The sequence below is a fragment of the Anomaloglossus baeobatrachus genome, chromosome 10, assembly GCF_048569485.1.
Source record: "Anomaloglossus baeobatrachus isolate aAnoBae1 chromosome 10, aAnoBae1.hap1, whole genome shotgun sequence".
In the NCBI taxonomy this organism is placed as follows: Eukaryota; Metazoa; Chordata; class Amphibia; order Anura; family Aromobatidae; genus Anomaloglossus; species Anomaloglossus baeobatrachus.
In genome coordinates this window covers 188,335,023-188,360,509 of record NC_134362.1, presented here as the reverse complement: position 1 = coordinate 188,360,509, position 25,487 = coordinate 188,335,023, and the positions used below count along the sequence as shown (strand labels likewise).

At 48.7% G+C, this 25,487-nt stretch overlaps 2 protein-coding genes across 2 annotated transcripts in view; one reads left to right on the top strand and one right to left on the bottom strand.

The window, feature by feature from the left end:
- UTP4 (UTP4 small subunit processome component) overlaps positions 1–17,845 on the bottom strand; it is a 480,982-nt gene extending 463,137 nt beyond the window's left edge. The window contains exons 1-5 of the mRNA XM_075326019.1: positions 17,794–17,845; positions 14,759–14,919; positions 14,163–14,357; positions 13,998–14,082; positions 13,809–13,898 (exon numbers count right to left, since the gene is read on the bottom strand). Of these exons, the coding sequence (XP_075182134.1) occupies positions 13,809–13,898; positions 13,998–14,082; positions 14,163–14,357; positions 14,759–14,917 (529 nt within the window). The 5' untranslated portion in view covers positions 14,918–14,919; positions 17,794–17,845. The remainder of the gene's footprint in view (positions 1–13,808; positions 13,899–13,997; positions 14,083–14,162; positions 14,358–14,758; positions 14,920–17,793) is intronic.
- Positions 17,846–17,867: 22 nt separating this feature from the next.
- On the top strand, positions 17,868–25,487 carry CHTF8 (chromosome transmission fidelity factor 8). The gene is made up of 3 exons (XM_075326026.1): positions 17,868–17,970; positions 20,829–20,946; positions 23,524–25,487. Exons 1-3 carry the CDS (start codon positions 17,885–17,887, stop codon positions 23,749–23,751), a joined length of 432 nt encoding a protein of 143 aa, XP_075182141.1. The 5' UTR covers positions 17,868–17,884; the 3' UTR covers positions 23,752–25,487.

Sequence of the window (25,487 nt, the reverse complement as noted above, 5' to 3'; positions counted from 1 at the left end):
CCTTGACGGAGCAGGGCCATGTCCCTGACGATACTCAGCTCCATATCCAGCGGCTTCTCCAGGGGCTGCGGATGGAGCACGGTCTCAGTGCCTGGAGACCGGTAAATCCCACTTCACCCAGAGCCCTAATGGGGGTGGGGAAGGAATCAGCATGTGGGCTCCAGCCTCCGTACCCACAATGGGTACCTCAACCTTAACAAACACCACCGACAGAAAGTGGGGTGAGAAGGGAGCATGCTGGGGGCCCTATATGGGCCTTCTTTTCTTCCATCCGACATAGTCAGCAGCTGCTGCTGACTAAACAGTGGAGCTATGCGTGCGTGTCTGACCTCCTTCGCACAAAGCAAAAACTGAGGGACCCGTGCTCCCACGGGGGGGTGTATAGCCAGAAGGGGAGGGGCCTTACACTTTTAAGTGTAGTACTTTGTGCGGCCTCCGGAGGCAGTAGCTATACACCCCAATTGTCTGGGTCTCCCAATTAGGAGCGAAAAAGAAATTCTGGCCTCCCGTGGCTCTGAGGATGCACCAAACTAAAGTCATTTCAAATGACAACTTTCTGGCTTTAAGAAACACTAAAAAAAATCATGAAAACACAATGTGTAGCCAGTAACAGTTACTTTTCAAGACTAAACAGGGGGAAAAATTATGGAATCGCTCAATTATGAGAAAAAAATTATGGAATCACTCTGTAAATTTTCATTCCCAAAATGAATACCTTCATCAAATAAGATCTGCTCCTTAGTCTGCATCTAAAAAGGAGTGATCGCACCTTGGAGAGCTGTTGCACCAAGTGGACTGACATGAATCATGGCACCAACACAAGAGATGTCAATTGAAACAAAGGAGAGGATTATCAAACACTTAAAAGAGGGTAAATCATCACGCAATGTTGCAAAAGATGTTGGTTGTTCACAGTCAGCTGAGTCTAAAATCTGGACCAAATACAAACAACATGGGAAGGTTGTTAAAGGCAAACATACTGGTAGACCAAGGAAGACATCAAAGCGTCAAGGCAGGAAACAAAGCAAAAGGTCTCCAAAATAGGAAATGCACAACAAAACAAATGAGGAACGAATGGGAGGAAACTGCAGTCAATGTCTGACCGAACTGTAAGAAACCGCCTAAAGGAAATGGGATTTACATACAGAAAAGCTAAACAATATACAGACGGGCAGCACGGTGGCTCAGTGGTTAGCATTGCAGCCTTGCAGTGCTGGGGTCCTCGGTTCAAATCCCACCAAGGACAACATCTGCAAGGAGTTTGTATGTTCTCCCCGTGTTTGCGTGGGTTTCCTCCCACACTCCAAAGACATACAGATAGGGAATTTAGATTGTGAGCCCCAATGGGGACAGTGTTGCCATTGTATGTAAAGCGCTGTGGAATTAATAGCGCTATATAAATTAATAAATATTATTAGATTATTATTATTAGATGACTGCCTAAAGAGAACATGTACATTTCCACAGTCATTGATGATATGGGGCTGCATGTCAGGTAAAGGCACTGGGGAGATGGCTGTCATTACATCTTCAATAAATGCCCCAGTTTACATTGAAATTTTGGACAGTTTTCTTATCCCATCAATTGAAAGGATGTTTGGGGATGATGAAATCATTTATCAAGATGATAATGCATCCTGCCATAGAGCAAAAACAGTGAAAATATTCCTTGAAAGAAGATATATAAGGTCAATGACGTGGCCTGCAAATAGTCCGGATCTCAATCCAATTGAAAATCTTTGGTGGAAGTTGAAGAAAACGGTCCATGACAAGGCTCCAACCTGCAAAGCGGATCTGGCAACAGCAATCAGAGAAGGTTGGAGCCAGATTGATGGTCCATGCCATGCCTCGCCTCAGAGACAGCAAGCTGTAATAAAAGCCGGAGGTGGTGCAACAAAATACCAGTGATGTATTGGAGAGTTTTTTTGTTTGTTGTTTTTTCATGATTCCATAATTTTGTACTCATAATTCAGCGATTCCATATTTTTTTTCCCTATTTGGTCTTGAAAAGTAACTGTTACTGGCTGTACATTATGTTTTCATGATTTCTTTAGTGTTTCTTAAAGCCAGAAAGTTGACATTTATGTTCAATCTATTTTTATTAGGTATATTTCAAAAATTACAATAATCACCATGAACTTATATTGAAACATTTACAATTTTCAAATTTTCAATACTAAAAATGTCACAAACTGTTGAGTTATGTCCTTTTGTGTCCCAAGACACATCTCCCTCTGTCTATTCCGGACCTCACAAAGAATCCCCGTGACCTCATTTGTAAGAATTCAAGCGAAGTTAGGAATGTATCCGAGAACAACTATATTTGGTCGTCTTGGGTCACTAGGACAAAATACCTTATGGAATATTATACTATTAGTAACAATCAGAGAGATTTATGACTGCAAAAAGACAAAGAAAAAGAATGAATGGAGAACAGCGAGAAATATACTAGAGAGAGAGAAGAGAAATCAAAGTGGTGGGGTAAGAGGGGGGGGGAAGAGGGGGAGGAAAGGAAGTCATTCATTTGGGGAACCTGCGGACACGAGACGGGTCGAAGCCCCCTCTTTTCTCTCAAGACCTTCCTATATGTGTGAGTGTTACTTTGCCACCCTATTTCGGGTCCATTAAAATAGCTTGTGAAAATCCGTGGAGTCATGGAAAGACATCCACTCACTCCAGGTTGTACAGAACTTGTCTCCATGTCCAGAGATGTCTGCCGACAATTCCTCCATTCTATAGATATCGGACATTTCCGAATACCATTCTGTGATTGGAGGAGTTGTGGTCGTTTTCCAGTGTCTTGGAATTACCGAGCGGGCGGCTGTTATGCAGAATCTCAGGATGTCTTTTTTGTGATATGATATCGAATGCGGTAAAATGGAAAGTAGGGCAATTTTAGGAGAACTCACCACCTGTCTCCCAGTTATGAGGCGGTAATTATCAAATACCTTCTTCCAAAAAGGTTTTATCAGCTGGCACTCCCACCAGATATGTATCATGGTGCCCGTCTCTTTGTTACATCTCCAACACACCTGGGAGACCTGTGGGAAGATTGCATGGAGCTTCGATGGGTATTGATACCACCGTGTTAATATTTTATAATTTTTCTCCTGAGCTGAGCATGCGAGTGACATTTTGTGGCTGAATAGGAAAGCTTTCGCCCACTCCTCCCGTGAAAAGGTCTCCCCCAGATCCCGTTCCCAAGCCAGCTGGTAGTTTATCTTTTCGGCTTCACCATGTCTGATGAGGACCTTATATTTGAGGGAGATAGCGTGATCCGGGGGGTCCCCCCGTCTGAACAGTTCCTCCATTGGAGTAAGAGTTCTGCGGATCAGGCCCTCTGCCTCCCGTGTAGCGATAAACGACTGCAGCTGAATGTACTCAAACCACTGCGCTCCTCCACCCATGGGCCGCAATCTGATATCCTGAAAGTCAGGCAGTTTACCATCCACGAGAATGTCACCGACTCGGGTGTCCTCCACCGCCCTCCATCCGAGAAAAGCGCTCTTCCGATAACCAGGGCGGAAAGAAGGGCAAGAAAAAAGAGGAGACAGGGGGGCTAGAGTGTCTAGAGGAGCAAATTTGCTTGATACTGTATGCCAAACTTTGAGGGTGTCCTTTGTGTATTTCGGTGCCGGCCCTATCATGGAACTGTCGGATAATGGTATCCAGGGGAGGTGTCCCAGAGGGACTGGAATATCTGTCTGTTCTATCTGTACCCATTGTTTATTTTTGTTCTGGAAAGTCCAATCCAGCATTCGGACCATAGCTGAGGCTTGGAAGTATGTCTTAAAATTAGGGAGTCCAGCTCCCCCTTCCCCCTTCGGGCGAGTCAAGGAGCGTAACCCAATCCGGGGCCTTCTCCCCCCCCACACAAAGCGCACCAAAGCTGAACGTAGGCTCTGAAAAAACCCCCCTGGAGGTATTATAGGGACAGTTTGGTAGATGTATAAAAAGCGAGGTAAAATATCCATCTTAACTACATTCATCCTACCAAACCACGAAAGTCTCAGTCCATTGTAGGACGAAAGATTTTTAATAGTTCGATTTAGCAGGTTTTGATAGTTGAGCGTATATAATTTTGATAAATCTGCCGGAATATATACCCCCAGATACTTCACCGCCTCAGGTTTCCACTTGAACGGGAAATTGGAAGCAATCTGACCAACCTCTGACTGGGGCAATGAAATATTCAAGGCCTCCGACTTAGAAAAATTGACCTTAAAATTGCTTAAGTGGCCAAATCGTTCAAGTTCCTTCATCAATGATGGTAGGGAAGTATGAGGTTGGCTGACGTATAATAGTAAATCATCTGCGTACAATGCCGCTTTATGATGGACCGAACCACATCTTATCCCCTGGATATCATCGTTTTTCCTAATGGCATTCGCCAAATGTTCCATAACAATTACGTATAGCAGGGGGGACAAAGGGCACCCCTGTCTGGTCCCATTCTGTATGGCAATGGAGGAGGACAGCATACCATTTATCCGGACCCGGGCAGTCGGACCAGAATATAGCGCGAAAATTTTTTGTAGGAACTTTGGACCCAATCCCAATTGGTCTAGAGCTGCTCTCATAAATCCCCAGTGGACCCTGTCAAAGGCCTTTTCTGCATCGATGGACAATAAGCCCATGGGGATTGCTTCAAGCTTGGCTTTCGCCACCAGAAGACCAGTCTTGATGGTATTATCCCTGGCTTCACGGCCCTTGACAAAACCCACCTGATCCGTATGTATACTTGAAGGCAGCAGGGGCGCTAATCTATCTGCCAATATCTTAGAGAAGAGTTTGATGTCAATGTTCAGCAGGGATATGGGACGATAATTTGCTGCATGTGCTGGGTCCTTCCCGGGTTTGGGGATTACACTAATGTGTGCCTCAAGGGTCTGAGGAGCAAATCCAACCTCTCCATCTAAAGAATTGAATGTTCTGGCCATAATTGGGGCCAACTGCGTTTCGAACAACTTATAAAAAGCCGGAGTGAATCCATCCGGTCCCGGACATTTACCAGAGGGGGTGTGTCGAATAGCGGCACCGATCTCTGTTTCCGAAATGTCCTCCTCCAAAGCCCCAGCAAGCAAGACATCCAGAGGGGGAAGGGCAGTATCTCCTACATATTTTCTCATTTTTTCCCCTAACTCCGTAGGGGCGAGGTCTGCGAACTGACCCTTGATGTTATATAACTTGTCATAATATGATTTGAAGATTTCAAGGATCTCCCCTGGATCGTGTGTGTTCCTGTCTCTCTGCGTCTTGATATATGGAATGTATGAAACGGCAGCCCTGGGATGTAGCAGGCGTGCCAGTGGGCGTCCGCATTTATCTGCTGCTTCATAATAGAATCGCTTCATACATTCTCTCTGATACAAATACCTCCGGTCCAGAAGGTTCTTAAGTGCGGTTCGCTTTTGAATAAGGTCCGCCATGTCCGTAGGGGCGAGCGTCTGCTTATGCCTAAGCTCCAATCGGTGAATCTGCTGCAATAATTCGTTCACCTCCTCTGTCCTTTCTTTTTTAAGTCTGGAGCCATGCTTAATCAGCACTCCCCTCAGGACGCATTTCAATGTTTCCCACTGGACCGGAGGAGATGTTGGATCTCCTTTATGTACCTGAACGAAGGACTCTATTGTGTCCTGCAACTCTTTCTGACATATGTTATCTTTGAGAAGATTGCTATTTAGCCTCCATGTCCATGGGCGCTGGGTGACGGGGGAAATCTGTAGGGAGAGGTAGATTGGGGCATGGTCAGACCAAAATATGTCTCCAATTTTAGCTATTGGTTGCCAAGAAAGGGCTCGCTGTCCCACCAGAAAGAAGTCAATTCTAGTGTATGTGTTATGTGGAGGAGAGAAGTAAGTGTAGTCCTTACCCTGTGGATTCAGAATGCGCCAGATGTCTATCAGTTGGAGGGCGTGGAGGTCCCGCCTCAAAGAACCCATCTCGCGTTGCCGACCTGGGCCCCTCCCAGAGGAGGAGTCTACTGCTGGATTTAGGGTAAAATTAAAGTCCCCTCCAATAAGCAGCGTCCCCTCTGCGAAGTCCGCCAGCGTCTTCAAGAGAGATCTGCACATAGAAACCTGGTTATTGTTTGGAAGATACCAATTTGCAATGCTAAACACCGTATTAAAGATCCTCAGTTTGAGGAATACGTATCTACCTTGGCTATCTATGCGTGTGTCAATGACCGTATGTGCAAGCTGTTTATGTATTGCTACTGACACTCCCTTAGACTTAGCCTCTGGGTTAGTACTGTGGTACCATACGGGGTAGAATCTATCTTTAAATGCTGGTATATTGCCGGTTTTAAAGTGCGTCTCCTGGAAAGTTGACATTTAAAATGACTATAGCTTTGTGCCATGTCTGTGATCTGCTATTTTTATACAAAAGTAAACCACTGAATGAACATCCTCAGAGCCAGGTGAGTCAGGAATTTTTGCCAGGAATTGTAGATGAGGGGACAGTTAGGCCGGGATTAGCAATATGCACCCCGAACCCTTGGTTCTGGATGCATATTGCACCTGACAGGTTCCCTTTCATGACTAGCTGCGGTTAAAATTCCGGTAAAAATAAATGAAGGGGTGATGCAGTGAGGAGCTGGCTTTCAGTCACAGTGCCCCTTTAGTGCTTACAGTCGGTGTTCACACTGTAGCTGTACTGGTACGCTTGCATTCCAGGGAGGAATAAAGTTAATTTTCTCTTTAATGCTCTTTTACAGTATTGCAGCCGGGCACCTTCGTAACGCTAGATATGTGCAGATTAAAGGGTGCTTTACACGCTGCGACATCGCTAGCGATCTCGTTAGCGATGTGACACGCCAGATCGCAGATACGATCTGCCGAGATCGCGCATAGGTCATTTTTATAGCGCCGGTCACATGTGCAATCTCGGCAGATCGCATCTGCGATCCGGTGTGTCACATCGCTAACGAGATTGCTAGCGATGTCGCAGCGTGTAAAGCGGGCTTTACACGCTACGATTTCGCTACAGCGATCTCGTTGGGGTCACGGATTTTGTGACGCACATCCGGCCGCTGTAGCGATCTTTTTGTGTGTGACTCCTAGGAGCGATCTTGGATCGTTGCAAAAACATGGGGGTCCGCTGCTGTTGCAAGGGCGAAGTTGTTCCTCGTCCCTGCGGCAGCACACATCGCTACGTGTGACGCCGCAGGAACGAGGATCATCTCCTTACCTGCCTCCGGCCACAATGCGGAAGGAAGGAGGTGGGCAGGATGTTACGTCCCGCTCATCTCTGCCCCTCCGCTTTCATTGGGCGGCCGCTTAGTGACTTCGCTGTGACGCCGAACGGACCACCCCCTTAGAAAGGAGGCGGTACGCCGGTCACAGCGACATCGCTATGCAAGTATGTGTGACGGGGGTGCCAGATTTTGTGCGCAACGGGCAGCGATATGCCCGTTTCGCACAAACGATGGGGGTGGGTCGCATGCTAGCGATATCGTGACAGATATCGCAGCATGTAAAGCCACCCTAAAGCACCCTTAGCTCTATATTTGCAGGTTAATTGCATTATCCGACCTGACAGGTTCCCTTAAAATTCTCAAAAATTGTACAAAGAAGGGAATTTTGTTACTTACCGTAAATTCCTTTTCTTCTAGCTCCTATTGGGAGACCCAGACGATTGGGTGTATAGCTACTGCCTCCGGAGGCCACACAAAGCATTACACTAAAAAGTGTAAGGCCCCTCCCCTTCTGGCTATACACCCCCAGTGGGATCACTGACTCACCAGTTTTAGTGCAAAAGCAAGAAGGAGGAAAGCCAATAACTTGGTTAAACAAATTCACTCCGAGTAACATCGGAGAACTGAAAAACCGTTCAACATGAACAACATGTGTACCCGAAAAAACCCAAAAATCCCGAAGGACAACAGGGCGGGTGCTGGGTCTCCCAATAGGAGCTAGAAGAAAAGGAATTTACGGTAAGTAACAAAATTCCCTTCTTCTTCGGCGCTCCATTGGGAGACCCAGACGATTGGGACGTCCAAAAGCTGTCCCTGGGTGGGTAAAGAAATACCTCATGTTAGAGCTGTGAAGACAGCCCTCCCCTACGGGGAGGCAACTGCCGCCTGCAGGACTCTTCTACCTAGGCTGGCGTCCGCCGAAGCATAGGTATGCACCTGATAATGTTTGGTGAAAGTGTGCAGACTCGACCAGGTAGCTGCCTGGCACACCTGTTGAGCCGTAGCCTGGTGTCGCAATGCCCAGGACGCACCCACGGCTCTGGTAGAATGGGCCTTCAGCCCTGATGGAACCGGAAGCCCAGCCGAAACGGTAGGCTTCAAGAATTGGTTCTTTGATCCATCGAGCCAGGGTGGCCTTAGAAGCCTGCGACCCTTTGCGCTTACCAGCGACAAGGACAAAGAGTGCATCCGAACGGCGCAGGGGCGCCGTGCGGGAAATGTAGATTCTGAGTGCTCTCACCAGATCTAACAAATGTAAATCCTTCTCATACCGATGAACTGCATGAGGACAAAACGAAGGCAAAGAGATATCCTGATTAAGATGAAAAGAGGATACCACCTTCGGGAGAAACTCCTGAATGGGGCGCAGCACTACCTTGTCCTGGTGGAAGACCAGGAAGGGAGCCTTGGAAGACAGCGCTGCTAGCTCAGACACTCTCCGAAGAGATGTGATCGCTACCAGAAAAGCCACTTTCTGTGATAGCCTAGAAAGTGAAACCTCCCTCAGAGGCTCGAAGGGCGGCTTCTGGAGGGCAACTAGTACCCTGTTCAGATCCCATGGATCTAACGGCCGCTTGTACGGGGGTACAATATGACAAACCCCCTGCAGGAACGTGCGCACCTTAGGAAGTCGTGCTAGACGCTTCTGAAAAAAGACGGATAGCGCCGAGACTTGCCCTTTAAGGGAGCCGAGCGACAAACCTTTTTCTAACCCAGATTGCAGGAAAGAAAGAAAGGTAGGCAATGCAAATGGCCAGGGAGACACTCCCTGAGCAGAGCACCAGGATAAGAATATCCTCCACGTTCTGTGGTAGATCTTAGCGGACGTGGGCTTCCTAGCCTGTCTCATGGTGGCAACGAGCCCTTGGGATAATCCTGAAGACCCTAGGATCCAGGACTCAATGGCCACACAGTCAGGTTCAGGGCCGCAGAATTCCGATGGAAAAACGGCCCTTGGGACAGTAAGTCTGGTCGGTCTGGTAGTGCCCACGGTTGGCCGACCGTGAGATGCCACAGATCCGGATACCACGCCCTCCTTGGCCAGTCTGGGGCGACGAGTATGACGCGGCTGCAGTCGGATCTGATCTTGCGTAGCACTCTGGGCAAGAGTGCCAGAGGTGGAAACACATAAGGGAGCCGGAACTGCGACCAATCTTGCACTAAGGCGTCTGCCGCCAGAGCTCTGTGATCGCGGGACCGTGCTATGAAGGTTGGGACCTTGTTGTTGTGCCTGGACGCCATTAGGTCGACGTCCGGCCTTCCCCAGCGGCTACAGATTTCCTGAAACACGTCCGGGTGAAGGGACCATTCCCCTGCGTCCATGCCCTGGCGGCTGAGGAAGTCTGCTTCCCAGTCTTCTACGCCGGGGATGTGAACTGCGGATACGGTGGAGGCCGTGGCTTCCACCCACATCATAATCCGCCGGACTTCCTGGAAGGCTTGCCGACTGCGTGTCCCCCCTTGGTGATTGATGTATGCCACCGCTGTGGAGTTGTCCGATTGAATTCGGATCTGCTTCCCTTCCAGCCACTGTTGGAAGGCTAGTAGGGCAAGATACACTGCTCTGATTTCCAGAACATTGATCTGAAGGGTGGACTCCTGCTGAGTCCACGTACCCTGAGCCCTGTGGTGGAGAAACACTGCTCCCCACCCTGACAGACTCGCGTCTGTCGTGACTACCGCCCAAGACGGTGGTAGGAAGGATCTTCCCTGTGATAATGAGGTGGGAAGAAGCCACCATTGCAGAGAGTCCTTGGCCGTCTGTGAAAGGGATACTTTCCTGTTCAGGGATGTTGACTTCCCGTCCCATTGGCGGAGAATGTCCCAATAAAGAGGACGCAGATGAAACTGCGCAAACGGAACCGCCTCCATTGCCGCCACCATCTTCCCGAGGAAGTGCATGAGGCGTCTTAAGGAGTGCGACTGACCGTGACGGAGAGTCTGCACCCCGGTCTGTAGTGACCGCTGCTTGTCCAGCGGAAGCTTCACTAGCGCTGAGAGGGTATGAAACTCCATGCCAAGATACGTTAGTGATTGGGTCGGTGCCAGGTTTGACTTTGAGAAGTTGATGATCCACCCGAACGTCTGGAGAGTCTCCAGCGCAACATTCAGGCTGAGTTGGCATGCCTCTTGAGAGGGTGCCTTGACAAGTAGATCGTCCAAGTAAGGGATCACAGAGTGTCCCTGTGAGTGCAAGACTGCTACCACTGCCGCCATGACCTTGGTGAACACCCGTGGGGCTGTCGCCAGACCAAATGGCAGAGCTACGAACTGGAGATGTTCGTCTCCTATCACAAAACGTAGAAAACGTTGGTGCTCTGTAGCAATCGGCACGTGGAGATAAGCATCTTTGATGTCTATTGATGCTAGGAAATTTCCTTGAGACATTGAGGCAATGACGGAGCGGAGGGTTTCATCCGGAACCGCCTGGCCTCCACGTGCTTGTTGAGCAGTTTTGGGTCCAGAACGGAACGGAAAGAGCCATCCTTTTTTGGCACCACAACCAGATTGGAGGAAAACCGTGTCTTGTTCCTGAAGAGGAACAGGGATTACCACTCCTTCTGCCTGCAGAAGAGCATCGGCTCGGTGGGGAGGTGGGGACGTTCTGAAGAATCGAGTCGGAGGACGAGAACAGAACTCTGTCCTGTGCACGTGGGCACAATGTCCCTCACCCACCGGTCTGTGACCTGTGGCAGCTAAATGTCGCCAAAGGCGAGCGAGTCTGCCATCAACCGCGGATGCGGAGAGATGAGAGAGCTGAGAGTCATGAGGAGACCGCCTTGGTAGCGGTTCCTCCGGCTGCCTTCCTTGGGCGTGATTGAGCCCCCGGAAGCTGAGCCCCTCTGAGGCTTTTCAGCTCTTTTGGACGAGGACAATTGGGACCTGCCCGAGCTTGGGAAGGACCGAAACCTCGACTGTCCTTCCAGGACAGCATTAATAGGGTAAGTCGCAATGCAGACATTGCGAGGTTACGGACGCCCCTGCGGCACAAATGTACATATGCTCAAGACCAGCTGTGCAAGAACAGCTGAAAAGCTTAGGGTGCCCATACGGCTGTAAATGCCGGAGCAACCGACACGCCGATAGCCTCATAGACAGATTTCAACCAGAGTCCATCTGTCTAGCATCTTTAAGTGAAGTCCCATCTCCACTGCAACTATGCTCTAGCCGCAAGCCTGGAGATTGGAGAATCCACCTTTGGACCCTGGGTCCCGCGCTTGACCACGTCAGGGGGAAAAGGATAACGTGTATCCTTAATACGTTTGGAGAAAACGCTTATCTGGTAAGCGTGGTGTTCCTGGACTGCTTCTCTGAAGTCAGCGTGGCCAGAAAAATACTCAATATACGTTTGAGCTACTGAAATGGGACTTCTCCTGCTGTGAAGCTGACTCCTCCGCTGGGGGAGCTGAGGGAGAAAGATCCAACATTCCATTGATGGACGCTATAGGATCATTCCTTATGGCGTCACCATCCGGTGTATCCGGATTGAGAGCGGTGTCAGGATCAAAGTCCTGCTGAGCTACGTCTGCCTCATCATACAGAGAGCCTCCTGGGACCCCCCCGGAGCACCGATTTTATTCCAAATGAGGGTGGCCAGGGAGCAATGATCCAGATTGCCCATGGCCTGTCCGGACTGCAAGTCTCTATCCCATTGCAACTCCATCCCTGTCCTTGGACAGGGTTGACAGGTGGTTCCTTTGGCCACGTCTAGTAGAGACCCCGGCTGACCAAGTGCTACCGGGGAGCATTGCACACAATGGGGTTCAGTGCCGTGGAACAGTATCACATGCAGCAAAAACAGCATCGAAAGCCTGTGTTGCTTATATGCTGCTGCCGGCTAGCCATCTAGGATATAGAGCCAAGAATGGCGACCGTACGGTGCAATGTATAGCATACAAGCATAAAGTACAAATGAACACTGCAGCACATGCAATACAAGCAGCATAGAAAGCCTGTGCCTTGGCACCCCTGCTTTTCTGCTGCTGTAGACTAGCCATCTAGGGGAATATAGCCCAGAATAGCGACCATACAGTGCAATGTATAGCATACAAGCATAAGTACAAATGAACACTGCAACCCCTGCAATACAAGCAGCATAGAAAAAACCTGTGCCTCAGCACCCTTGCTTTTCTGCTGCTGTAGTCTAGTCATTCTAGGCGAAAATAGCCCAGACTAGCGACCGTACAGTGCAGTGTATAGCATACAAGCATAAATACACATGAACACTTCAGTACATGTAATACAAGCAGCATGGAAAGCCTGTGCCTTAGCACCCCTGCTTTCCTGCTGCTGATGTGTCGCCATCTAAGAGGGCATATAGCCAAAAATAGCGACCTATGCAGTGTAAGCATAAAATACAAATGGACAACTGCGGTATTTAGTGGGGTCAGCACTTCAGGTGCCGCTTACCGCCCGCCTATGAGCGGGTGTGTGGTCGCCCTAGTCCTGTGCCTGGTTGCCCAGAGTCCGATCTCTCAGCTCGGACTGCAGGAATGGCTGCCGGCGTCCTTCTCCAGCTCGTGTGGGTAGGGGCGGGCCGTGGGCGTGCCCCCAAGTCAGAGCGGGAAACCGGCGTCCCACAGTGTCCAGTGAGAGGGCTGGAGCATGTAAATAAGGCTCCAGCCCTCGGCGCTGCTGATTGTACAGCGTCTCTCCCCTACCCTGATTGACAGGGTGGGGGCGGGAACGAAGCGGAGCTAGGCCGCAAAAGCCGGGGACTGGATTTATAAGCGCCGCCGCCGTAAAAGCGCGGTCGGCGCCAAGTCCCCGGCGCACTACAAGTCCCAGCCGCGCCGCCGCTCCCGGAGCGTCCGGCGCGGTAGTTCCCAATACATAAAGTCACTCAGCTAGGCTGCAGTGACTGTAACCCTTTACTGTCCCCGGCGCACTAGCACACCCAGCAAGTCTGGAGTGTGCTGTGCCTGTGTGTACGGGGACACAGAGTACCTGAATGGTGCAGGGCCATGTCCCTGAACGGTACCCAGCTCCGTATCCAGCAGGTTCAATGGGTCTGTGGATGGAGCCCGGCCTCAGGGCTTTGGGGCCGGTAAGATCCCACTTCCTCAGAGCCCCTCAGGGGGATGGGGAAGGAAAACAGCATGTGGGCTCCAGCCGCCGTACCAGCAATAGGTACCTCAACCTTACAAACCACCAGCGGGGTGAGAAGGGAGCATGCTGGGGGCCCTATATGGGCCCTCTTTTCTTCCATCCGATATAGTCAGCAGCTACTGCTGACTAAACAGTGGAGCTATGCGTGGATGTCTGACCTCCTTCGCACAAAGCAGAAAACTGGTGAGCCAGTGATCCCACTGGGGGTGTATAGCCAGAAGGGGAGGGGCCTTACACTTTTTAGTGTAATGCTTTGTGTGGCCTCCGGAGGCAGTAGCTATACACCCAATCGTCTGGGTCTCCCAATGGAGCGCCGAAGAAAATAGAATCCGGTACATTATCCCAATAACACTCACTATGACAATTATGCAAAAAGGGTGCACAGTCAGATTGAGTCAATCAGTACGGGTGCAGCCTCTCATAGCGGAGCGGCAAAGGTTCCTACATCGATGTAGCCGCACAACCCATCCCCCAACAAGGAACCACCCAGCGTCATATTCACCTGATGAGACGCTGAATACTTTGATGTTATTGACAGAACCAGCGACAATATGAGATCCGGACGGATGCCACGCAAGACACAGGATACGATCTGCAAAGGGAGAATGAGAAAAAAAAAATATAGATGACACTTGTCCATCAAGATCAGTCACAAGAAGCCGACTCGGTCACATGATGGACCAGCAATCACCTTCCTGCCGATCCAAGGTCTTCTCAAAGACAATCTTCTCGGGTGTAATGCTGAAGAGCTTGACGGAGCCGTCTTCACAGCAAACCTACATTGTAGAGAAATGGACTAATTAATCCCATAACTAAAAGCAGTATTAAATATATACGTGACGGATGTGGCACCTACAGCAAGTTGGGTGCCGCCGGGATTGGCAGCGATGCCCCAGATGGGTCCCCCGAAGGCATCCAAGGAATATTTAACACCGAGCTTGTCCAGATCATACTCAATGATCTCTCCATTCAGACCGGCAGAGAAAAGCTGCTCACCGCCGGCGACCCAGCAAATGGACTCTGTGGACCTGCGGTCATCTCCGGGAATAATCTGTGCAACAAAGACAGTAAAAAAAAAAAATAAAAAATAATCCACACTGGGAGTTGCAGTTTTGGAACAGCTAGACATCGAGAAGCTGGAGAGCACCGCTATAAAATAAACATAAATAAAATAAATTTTTATATAGCGCTAACATATTCCGCAGCGCTTTACATACATCAGGAACACTGTCCCCATTGGGGCTCACAATCTACATTCCCCATCATTATGTCTTTGGAGTGTGGGAGGAAACCAGAGACCCAGGAGGAAACCCACGCAAACACGGGGAGAACATACAAACTCCTTGCAGATGGTGTCCTTGGTGGGATTTGAACCCAGGACCCCAGCGCTGCAATCCTGCAGTGCTAACCACTGAGCCACCGTGCCGCCGCTATGTGCATTAATCTTCATACCTTTTCCTGGTAGTAGTTGGCAGAAAAGTTGTAAATTTCGACAGATCCATCGTTACGGGCCACAGCGAGTCTCTCGGTCTGGTCGGAGTATGACATGCAGCGCACGCCGGACGGGACAAAGTCAAAGAAGCGGACGCGGTGCACCTTGAATTCCCCCATATCTGGAAAATGGAAAAACAGACATGCAGAATTTAGTATAAGCAGTAACTCCATGCAACCGGAAATTTGTGACATCTCCTGCTCGTGCACCACAGATGGGCTCCAGAGCGGCGTTATACAGCCGGCACCTGAGTGCAACAGCCGTGATCGGAGCCGGCCCTGACTGCACCTCTCAAATACTGCTGTCAATTGTGAATTCACATGTCCCTGTTTCCAGTACGTGTGCGTTCGTTTTCACACGTATCAGAGACACGGACACACATAGACCCATTAAAATCTATGGGTCTTCGCACATGTACAAGTTTTCACATGGACCGTGTGTAGCATACGAGTGGACGTGTGGCCACACGTAGACATATCAGTTTTTCTCGGATGCACACTGATGTGTCTGTGAAATAAAATGATCTTCTATACTCACCTGTCTCCAGCGCTGCTGTCACTTGCTTCCGATCACCACTCATTATGCTCACTGCATATTCACTGCACCTCGGACCGGAAGCAGCAGCACCATGGACAGGTAAGTATAGAAGTTAATACTGTTGGTGTGCTATGTGGATGTCACACTGACAGCACACACTGAACAAACACACAGACACGCACACACAACGGACCGCGCAAAATGTGTGTGTGTTTTGCACGGATGATTGAAAGAGATTTTATAACAAGTCGTGTTGCACAAGCAGCTAGAGATTCAAGTCCCCCAGTGAGAAGAAAAATGTAAAACAAAAGAAAAATATTTTATAAGAAAAAGTCCACGACTTATCTTTTTTCAAGAAGGTAATAAAAATCTAAAACAAAAAAAACAAACAAACAACATTTGGTATCAGAATGTACAGATCGAAATGTCACTTCGACTCTCAAAAAATTTGAATAAAAAGAGTTGGGTCGTATGGACCCCAAAATGGTAACAATAAAAACTATGGATTGTACTGCCAAGACCGAGCCCTCATACAGCTGTATGGACCAGAAAATAAAGATCATTTTTATTTTATTTTACCATCCTTCAGCTCGATCTCGAGCCATGGCGACTTGATGTATGGACGCTATCAGAAGATCGATCTTGTGCAGCCTATATAGATCCACCAGGGTCTCCTCCGCCTAGACAGGTCCACCAGGGTCTCCTCCGCCTAGACAGGTCCAAAAGGGTCTCCTCCGCCTAGACAGGTGCAAAAGGGTCTCCTCCGCCTAGACAGGTGCAAAAGGGTCTCCTCCGCCTAGACAGGTGCAAAAGGGTCTCCTCCGCCTAGACAGGTGCAAAAGGGTCTCCTCCGCCTAGACAGGTGCAAAAGGGTCTCCTCCGCCTAGACAGGTGCAAAAGGGTCTCCTCCGCCTAGACAGGTGCAAAAGGGTCTCCTCCGCCTAGACCGGTGCAAAAGGGTCTCCTCCGCCTAGACCGGTGCAAAAGGGTCTCCTCCGCCTAGACCGGTGCAAAAGGGTCTCCTCCGCCTAGACCGGTGCAAAAGGGTCTCCTCCGCCTAGACCGGTGCAAAAGGGTCTCCTCCGCCTAGACAGGTGCAAAAGGGTCTCCTCCGCCTAGACAGGTCCACCAGGGTCTCCTCCGCCTAGACAGGTCCACCAGGGTCTTCTCCGCCTAGATGGGTCCACCAGGGTCTTCTCCGCCTAGATGGGTCCACCAGGGTCTTCTCCACCATTATTGTGATTATCAAGCCATTGGGTTGCCGGTCTTCCTCTTCACCTTGTTCCTTCTATTCTTCCAACCATGATGTCCTTCTCAAGTGATTGCGCTCTTTGTATGATGTGTCTAAAGTAGGAAAGTCGAAGCTTGGTGATCGTTGCTTCAATTGACAGGTCTGGCTTGATTTGTTTGTTCTTCTTGTCATCAATTGTATTCATAACATCCTTCTCTAGCACCACATTTTGAAGGCATTGACTGTTCTTCTGTCTTGTTTCTACATAGTCCCGGTTTTGCATCCTCATGTTTCTACAGAAAAGACCAGACTATGTAGGAGCCATGTCTGTCACCAGTGAAATTTTCCTAGATTTGAGGACCTTATCCAGTGACTTCATTGTTGATTGGTCCATAGTTCTGCTAATGACTTCCGGTGTCGTCTCTGCATGTTGAGTGCTCATTGATTCGAGTAAGTTAAAGTCCTTTACAACTTCCAGTTCATCACTGTCCATCTGAAATGTGTCCTGGTCATATTTGGCAGTAATCAATATCTTTGTCTTCTTTGTACTGAGTAGGAGTCCCATGATAGAGCTTTCCATCTTGACACTCAGTAATACGTCCTTCATTCCATCTGCGCTTGTTGCTACCAATGTTGTGTTATCTGCGTGTTTAAGATTGTTCATGACTCGTCCAGCAATTTTGATTCTTTCTTCAAGTTCAGATATAACTATGAAATCAAAAGCAAAGAGGAGCCCCTGGGACACTAAAGGACCGTATAGCGCCCTACATACACACGGCGCAGTCTTGGGGGCGACATGCAGGCTATAGCGGACCCCCACACTGCAGCGACCGGTATTGACGCTTACGCAGATCTGCTCTTTTAACCCTTTAAAAGCTGTAATCACTCCAGGCATCTAAACAATTCACCGGGGACCACAAAGCTTATGCAGGTTATAACAGCTGAAGGTGGAGCGGCCAATGTGAGGGGACGTCAGTGGTCCCAGACCCCAAACACTGACAGTAGTGTGTCTATGGAGCTCAGTGCTCTGCAATGTGTGATACAGGAGAGGCTGCTTAACTACAACACCCAGAGCAGTAAAGACATGCTGGGAATTGTAGTACTACAATGGCTGGAGAGGCACAGACTGCTGAACAGGGAGTACGTGTATAAGTAAGACTCACTCACTCACTCACTCACTCACTCACTCACTCACTCACTCACTCACTCACTCACTCACTCACTCACCGGAATGCTCCTCACGTTGCTCTCCTCTTCTCACGTGTGTTACATGGAACCGGAAGCGGAAACGCGTCCAATACAGGTCCCGCCCCGATCCATGCCCCCGCCCTTCCCCGCTGAAGCGCCAGGTTCAGTTCCTGCCGGAGCGGCCGCTGGCACAATGGTGCAGATTGTCGTGTCCAGGTCAGTGCGGAGAACTACTACTCCCAGCAGGGCGTCACACTTAATTTAACCCTACACAACCCCGCCTGTCTAATCCCTGTTTAGGTCCTAGGTTGTCCCGCTCCTTACTATAGCCATGGAGTACTACAACTCCCATCATGACTTGTCCTGATTCTACTGTACAACCATAAGTCGCCACCAGTCTTTGTGTAAGGGGGACTATTGGTCCCAGCATGCCCTGCCATTCATTCTGTAGCTGCAGGAGGACTACAGGTCCCAGCATGCCCTGCCATTCATTCTGTAGCTGCAGGAGGACTACAGGTCCCAGCATGCCCTGCCATTCATTCTGTAGCTGCAGGAGGACTATAGGTCCCAGCTTGCCCTGCCATTCATTCTGTAGGTGCAGGAGGACTACAGGTCCCAGCATGACCTGCCATTCATTCTGTAGCTGCAGGAGGACTACAGGTCCCAGCATGTCCTGCCATTCATTCTGTAGCTGCAGGATGACTACAGGTCCCAGCATGTCCTGCCATTCATTATGTAGGTGCAGGAGGACTACAGGTCCCAGCATGTCCTGCCATTCATTATGTAGGTGCAGGATGACTACAGGTCCCAGCATGCCCTGCCATTCATTCTGTAGCTGCAGGAGGACTACAGGTCCCAGCATGTCCTGCCATTCGTTCTGTAGCTGCAGGAGGACTACAGGTCCCAGCATGCCCTGCCATTCATTCTGTAGCTGCAGGAGGACTATAGGTCCCAGCTTGCCCTGCCATTCATTCTGTAGCTGCAGGGTGACTACAGGTCCCAGCATGCCCTGCCATTCATTCTGTAGGTGCAGGAGGACTACAGGTCCCAGCATGCCCTGCCATTCATTCTGTAGGTGCAGGAGGACTACAGGTCCCAGCATGCCCGGCCATTCATTCTGTAGCTGCAGGAGGACTACAGGTCCCAGCATGCCCTGCCATTCATTCTGTAGCTGCAGGGTGACTACAGGTCCCAGCATGCCCTGCCATTCATTCTGTAGGTGCAGGAGGACTACAGGTCCCAGCATGACCTGCCATTCATTCTGTAGGTGCAGGAGGACTACAGGTCCCAGCATGCCCTGCCATTCATTCTGTAGCTGCAGGAGGACTATAGGTCCCAGCTTGCCCTGCCATTCATTCTGTAGCTGCAGGGTGACTACAGGTCCCAGCATGCCCTGCCATTCATTCTGTAGGTGCAGGAGGACTACAGGTCCCAGCATGCCCTGCCATTCATTCTGTAGGTGCAGGAGGACTACAGGTCCCAGCATGCCCGGCCATTCATTCTGTAGCTGCAGGAGGACTACAGGTCCCAGCATGCCCTGCCATTCATTCTGTAGCTGCAGGAGGGCTACAGTTCCCAGCATGCCCCGCCATTCATTCTGTAGGTGCAGGAGGACTACAGGTCCCAGCATGCCCTGCCATTCATTCTGTATCTGCAGAAGGACTACAGGTCCCATCATGCCCTGCCATTCATTCTGTAGCCTCAGGAGGACTACAGGTCCCAGCATGTCCTGCCTATCAATCTGTAGCTACAGGAGGACTACAGGTCCCATCATGCCCTGCCATTCATTCTGTAGGTGCAGGAGGACTACAGGTCCCAGCATGTCCTGTAATTCATTCTGTAGCTGCAGGAGGACTACAGGTCCCAGCATGCCATGCCATTCATTCTGTATCTGCAGGAGGACTACATGTTCCAGCATGCCCTGCCATTCATTCTGTAGGTGCAGGATGACTACAGGTTCCAGCATGTCCTGCCATTCATTCTGTAGGTGCAGGAGGACTACAGGTCCCAGCATGTCCTGCCATTTATTCTGTAGGTGCAGGAGGACTACAGATCCCAGCATGTCCTGCCATTCATTCTGTAGGTGCCGAAGGACTCCAAGTCCCATCATGCCCTGCCATTCATTCTGTAGCTCAGGAGGACTACAGGTCCCAGCTTGTCCTGTCATCATTCTGTAGGTGCAGGAAGACTACAGGTCCCAGCATGCCCTGCAATTAATTCTGTAGGTGCAGAAGGACTACAGGTCCCAGCATGCCCTGCCATTCATTCTGTAGCTGCAGGAGGACTACAGGTCCCAGCATGCCCTGCCATTCATTCTGTAGGTGCAGGAGGACTACAGGTCCCAGCATGTCCTGTCATCATTCTGTATGTGCAGGAACACTACAGGTCCCAGCATGCCCTGCCATTCGTTAACTACAGGAGGACTACAGGTCCCAGCATGCCCTGCCATTCATTCTGTAGCTACAGGAGGACTACAGGTCCCAGGTTGTCCTGTCATCATTCTGTATGTGCAGGAAGACTACAGGTCCCAGCATGCCCTGCAATTAATTCTGTAGGTGCAGAAGGACTACAGGTCCCAGCATGCCCTGCCATTCATTCTGTAGCTGCAGGAGGACTACAGGTCCCAGCATGCCCTGCCATTCATTCTGTAGGTGCAGGATGACTACAGGTCCCAGCATGCCCTGCCATTCATTCTGTAGGTGCAGGAGGACTACAGGTCCCAGCATGCCCTGCCATTCATTCTGTATGTGCAGGAGGACTACAGGTCCCAGCATGCCCTGCCATTCATTATGTAGGTGCAGGAGGACTACAGGTACCAGCATGTCCAGTCATTTTAGTTATGTGGCTGTTGTAGGACTACAAATCCCATCATGCTTTGCTGTCCTTAGAACATTTGAAGAACGAGAGGTCGCAGCCTGTGGCGACGCTTCCAGGGCTGCAGCACTGCGCACCAGAAATTTACACAAACCTCTGCTTGCTGTCAGTGAATGGGATCAGCCGGTCTATTCCAGACCATGATGACGACACCGGCCGCTGCTGATCTGACCCTCTGTCTGCTCCTCCTGTCATTACAGGGACGTCCAGGGTCAGCCTGCCGAGTGGTTACTGATGGAGCTGCAGGGCGAGATCGAAGGCCGGAACCAGGACGGATTAGCCGGGAAGGTGATGGGCGACCTGCACTACACCACGGAGGTGAGCCGTCCCCGGCCATCTGTCACCAATGTGCGGCAACCGTGCGGAAAACTCTTTTAGGACCCTCCAATAACTCCCATCCGGGATGTTTAACCCCTAAAATCCTACTTTGTCACCCCATGACATTAATGGGTTGCGATGTCAGCTTAATAGGCCTCCCTCTTAAAGGGGCTGTCTGGACGCATAATATTGATGACCTGTCCTGAGATTGGTGAGGTCTGCAATAATGGACCTCTGCAGACAATTGCAGATAACCGTGGGGGGCTTCAGGGTTCGCCCCCCATCAATCTGATATTGATGACTCAGGCCGCCCATTCACTTCTGGGGCCACTCATTATCGCTAATCCATATTCACTGATTTCCCCGCCCACTGGCAGCCCCCATCCCCCCCCGCATCTGTGATTGGTTGCAGTCAGATGCACCCCCAGCCTGTGTGACAGCGTGTCTGACTGCAACCAATCACAGACCTTGTCTGCGGGTCACTGTAGATTGGAGTAAAAATAGATTTAAAAAAATTGGCGTAGGGTCCCCCCATTTTATGATACCAGCCATGATAAAGCCCACAGCTACAGGTTGCGGCCTCCAGCCAAGTGCTTTTATCTTGGCTGTGTATCAAAATATGAGGAAGTGCATGCGGATTTTTTTTTCTATTGTTATTAAATAAATAAATTTAAAAAACGGAGTGCGGTCCTCCCAATTTTGATATCCAGCCATGATAAAGCCCAAGAGCTGGGTGCTGGTATTCTCAGGCTGGGGAGACCCATGCCTATTGGGCTCCCCCAGCCTAAAAACATCAGCCTGGAATTGCCGCACCCATTGGATTTGACAGTCCCGACACTTTACCAGGCTCTTCTCGATTGCCCTAGTACGGTGGCAATCGGGGGTAATAAGGGGTTAATAGCAGCTCACAGCTGCCATTAAGTCCTACATTAGTAATGGAAGGCGTTTGAGACCCCCCCCCCATCACTAATCTGTAAGTGAAAAGAAATAAACAAAAACACCAAAAAATCCTTTATTTGAAATAAAATACAAAAAAATCCTTTTTATTAACCCCAAAAACATCAGGTCCGACGTAATCAACTCAAGGTCCCACGATGATTCCAGCTCTGCTATATCTGAAGTCATGGCTGTCAACATGCGAAGTCACAGCAAGCGGCCATAGAACAATGACCGCCTGCTGTGAGCTTCAGGCAGAGATTGTATCTGAGCCGCGCAATCAGCGGTGACGTCACCAAGGTTATTTGCGATCACAGGTGGAGGACCGTGAAAACCTCCAGCTGTGACCGCAAATCATCTGAGTCACATCACCGCTGATCGTCCGGCTCACATTCTCTGCCTGAAGCTCACAGAGGTCGGTCATTATTCTATGGCCACTTGCTGTGACTTCAGATGTAGCAGACCTGGAATCATCATGGGATCGCGTGTGCGTGGCTTATGCACCTGCAGGGATGTTTTGGGGATTAACCCCAAAGGGGGGTTGGATTTTTTTCTATTTTATTTCAAATAAAGGATTATTTCAGTGTTTGTTTTTCTTTCCCTTACAGTTTAGTAATGGGGTGTCATAGATGCCTCACATTACTAATCTAGGGCTTAGTGGCAGCTGTGAACTGTTCTTAACCCCTTATTACCCCCTATTACCACCGCACCAGGGCAATTGGGAAGAGCTGAGTAAAGTGCCATGACTGTAGCACCAAATGGATGTGGCAATTCTGGGCGGCTGCAGGCTGCTATTTTTAGGCTGTGGGGGCCCAATAAGCATGGATCTCCCCAGCTTGAGAATACCAGCCCCCAGCTGTCGGCCTTTATCATGGCTGGGTATTAAAACTGGGGGGACCGCACGCTATTTTTTTTTTTAATTATTTATTTAAATTATAAGAAAAAAGCCGCATGCGTTTCCTCTTATTTTGATGCACAGCCAAGATAAGAGCACGGCTGTGGGCTGCAGACTGTCACCGTGGGCTTTTTCTGTGCTGGGTATAATAATACGGGGGGACCCTATTCTAATTAATTTAGTTTTACACCACAATAGTGACCCACAGACAGCACCTGTGACCACTATCACCAACCACTATGCATCCGAGTGCATAAAAAGGCAAAATATCTCAAAGAGCAGCAGAACACTGGAGCTATGCTGTCACGGATGTGATCACGGCCAGGATATCTTCTGCTTTGGAGCCCTCTACCCCCCACCATACTCCAAAATGTATTAATAGGATAATTGGCGTCCTGTGTCGTTGGCGCTCGCATAGTATAACTTCTGCCTGCAGATGAAATAGTTAATTCTCAGTGTAGGCGTCTAATGAAGCTGGAAAAAAATACTAGTTTGTAGGATATATTCCAATCCACGCAAAGTGCAAAAAAACAAATCCAGACTGTAATACCCCATGCGGCCACCAGGTGTCATCTGCACCATTTAGAATCTTCAGAATTCGGCTATTCTTTACCGTAATCCACACGGTCACATGATCGTCAGACGGAGCGGCACAGTGCGACATTTTGATGAACGCCCCATGCACTATGGCCATGCACCCCTCCTCCGTTGAGCTTATTGCTGGTTTTTTTTATGCTTTTCTCCAGGGGGTCCCTGTTCTGATCATCGGACACCACATCTTATACGGTAAAGTGGTCCGTCTTGAGAAGCCGTTTGCGGTTCTTGTGAAGAGCTCCGGATCCTCCTCGTCAGACGCCATGGACACGGGAGATACGACGGAGACTAAGTACAACGTAACCGCGCTGATTAAGAGGAAGATCATATTTAAAACCCGCCCGAAACCCATCATCACCAACGTGCCCAAGAAGGTGTGAGGAGCCGTCATGGTGGGTGTGGTGGACTTTATCCTGATCCCTGGACTCTTTAAGGGCCAGAAGATGTGAGCCTCAATCCCTAGTAGACATTGCTGCAGGGGAGACTGTCGTTATTTCTCCAGCTCCCCGGTGGGCACACATAAGACCACCTAGTAGGTGTAGTGGCACGATCTATTGTTATTAGGGTGTCTGCCAATGGGGATTCTATTTTAAAGGGATCGTCCAGTGACAATAAGTTATCACGTATTTCCAGAATAGGGTGATAACTTGCTGATCAGTGGGTGTCCGACTGCCGGGACCAGCGCCAAGCAGGGAACTTCTATCCTTTTACAAAAAAGCGTGGCAGGTCAGATGCCCGACCGCTGCTTCATTCATTCTTTCATTCATTCGTTCTTTCATTCACTCTTTCATTCATTCATTCATTCTTTCATTCATTCTTTCATTCATTCATTCATTCTTTATGAGCCCTACTTGAGCGGTCGCGGCTGTGACACTCCAGTCTAACAAGGATAAAAGTTCCCTGTTTTGCTAATACATTGCAGTGCTGATGCACTGCCATGTATAGCCCAAGCCATCAGATGATCTCAGATTCAAATCCCCTAAGGAGACAATTAAATATAGAAAAAAAAAAAATACAAAAAAAATTAAAAAATACATAGTAGTGCTAATGCACTGCTTTGTATAGCACAAGCAATCAGACAATATTTCAGCTAAAATGTAGAAAAAATGTAAAAAAATACCTAGCAGTGCTATGTATAGCACAAGTGATCAGATGATATCTCAGCCTATATATAGAAAAAAGTAAAAAAAAACATAGCACAAGCGATCACACGATATTTCAGCTTACATTAAAGAAAAAAGTAAAAAAATGTAAAAAAAAAAATATAGCTGCATTTACACTGCTATGTATAGCACAAGTGATCAGACAATATTTCAGCTTAAATATAGAAAAAAGTAAAAAATACATAGTGCTTATGCACTGCTATGTATAGCACAAGTGATCAGGCGATATTTCATCTTAAATGTAGAAAAAAATGTAAAAAATACATAGCAGTGCTAATGCACTGCTTTGTATAGCACAAGTGATCAGATGATATCTCAGCTTAAATATAGAAAAAAGTAAAAAAAAAATACATAGCACAAGCGATCAGACGATATTTCAGCTTAAATATAGAAAAAAAGTAAATAAAAAATGTAAAAAATACATGGCAGTGCTTAATGCATTGCTATGTATAGCAGAAGCAATAGACGATATTTCAGCTTAACTTTAGAAAAAAAGAGTAAAAAGAAATGTAAAAAATACATAGAAGTGCTAATGTATTGCTATGTATAGCACAAGCAATCAGACGATATCTCAGCTTAAATATAGAAAAAAGAAAAGCGAAAAATACATAGCAGTGCTAATGCACTGCTATGTATAGCACAAGTGGTCAGACAATATCTCAGCTTAAATATAGAAAAAAGTAAAACAAAAAAAGTTTTTAAAAAATACATAGCAGTGCTAATGCACTGCTATGTATAGCATAATCAGACAATCTCAGCTTCAAGTTCTCAAAGGGGATGATTAAATATAGAAAAAAAAATAAAAAAAAGTTCTCAGTTCTACCGATCCGTGTGTGTCCCGGTGGTCAGATCCCACCGATCAATAAGATATCACCTATTGTTTATTTTATAAAATGTATAATATATTTTGTTGTAAAGAAAACCAAACCTGACTTGTATTAAATAATTTACTT

Excerpts from the sequence above, each read along its gene's own strand:
- CHTF8 (XM_075326026.1), top strand. The coding sequence starts at position 17,885 with ATGCCCCCGCCCTTCCCCGCTGAAGCGCCAGGTTCAGTTCCTGCCGGA. Across the intron at positions 17,971-20,828 it reads GTGCAGATTGTCGTGTCCAG|GGACGTCCAGGGTCAGCCTG; the intron begins GTCAGTGCGGAG and ends CTGTCATTACAG. Across the intron at positions 20,947-23,523 it reads ACCTGCACTACACCACGGAG|GGGGTCCCTGTTCTGATCAT; the intron begins GTGAGCCGTCCC and ends GCTTTTCTCCAG.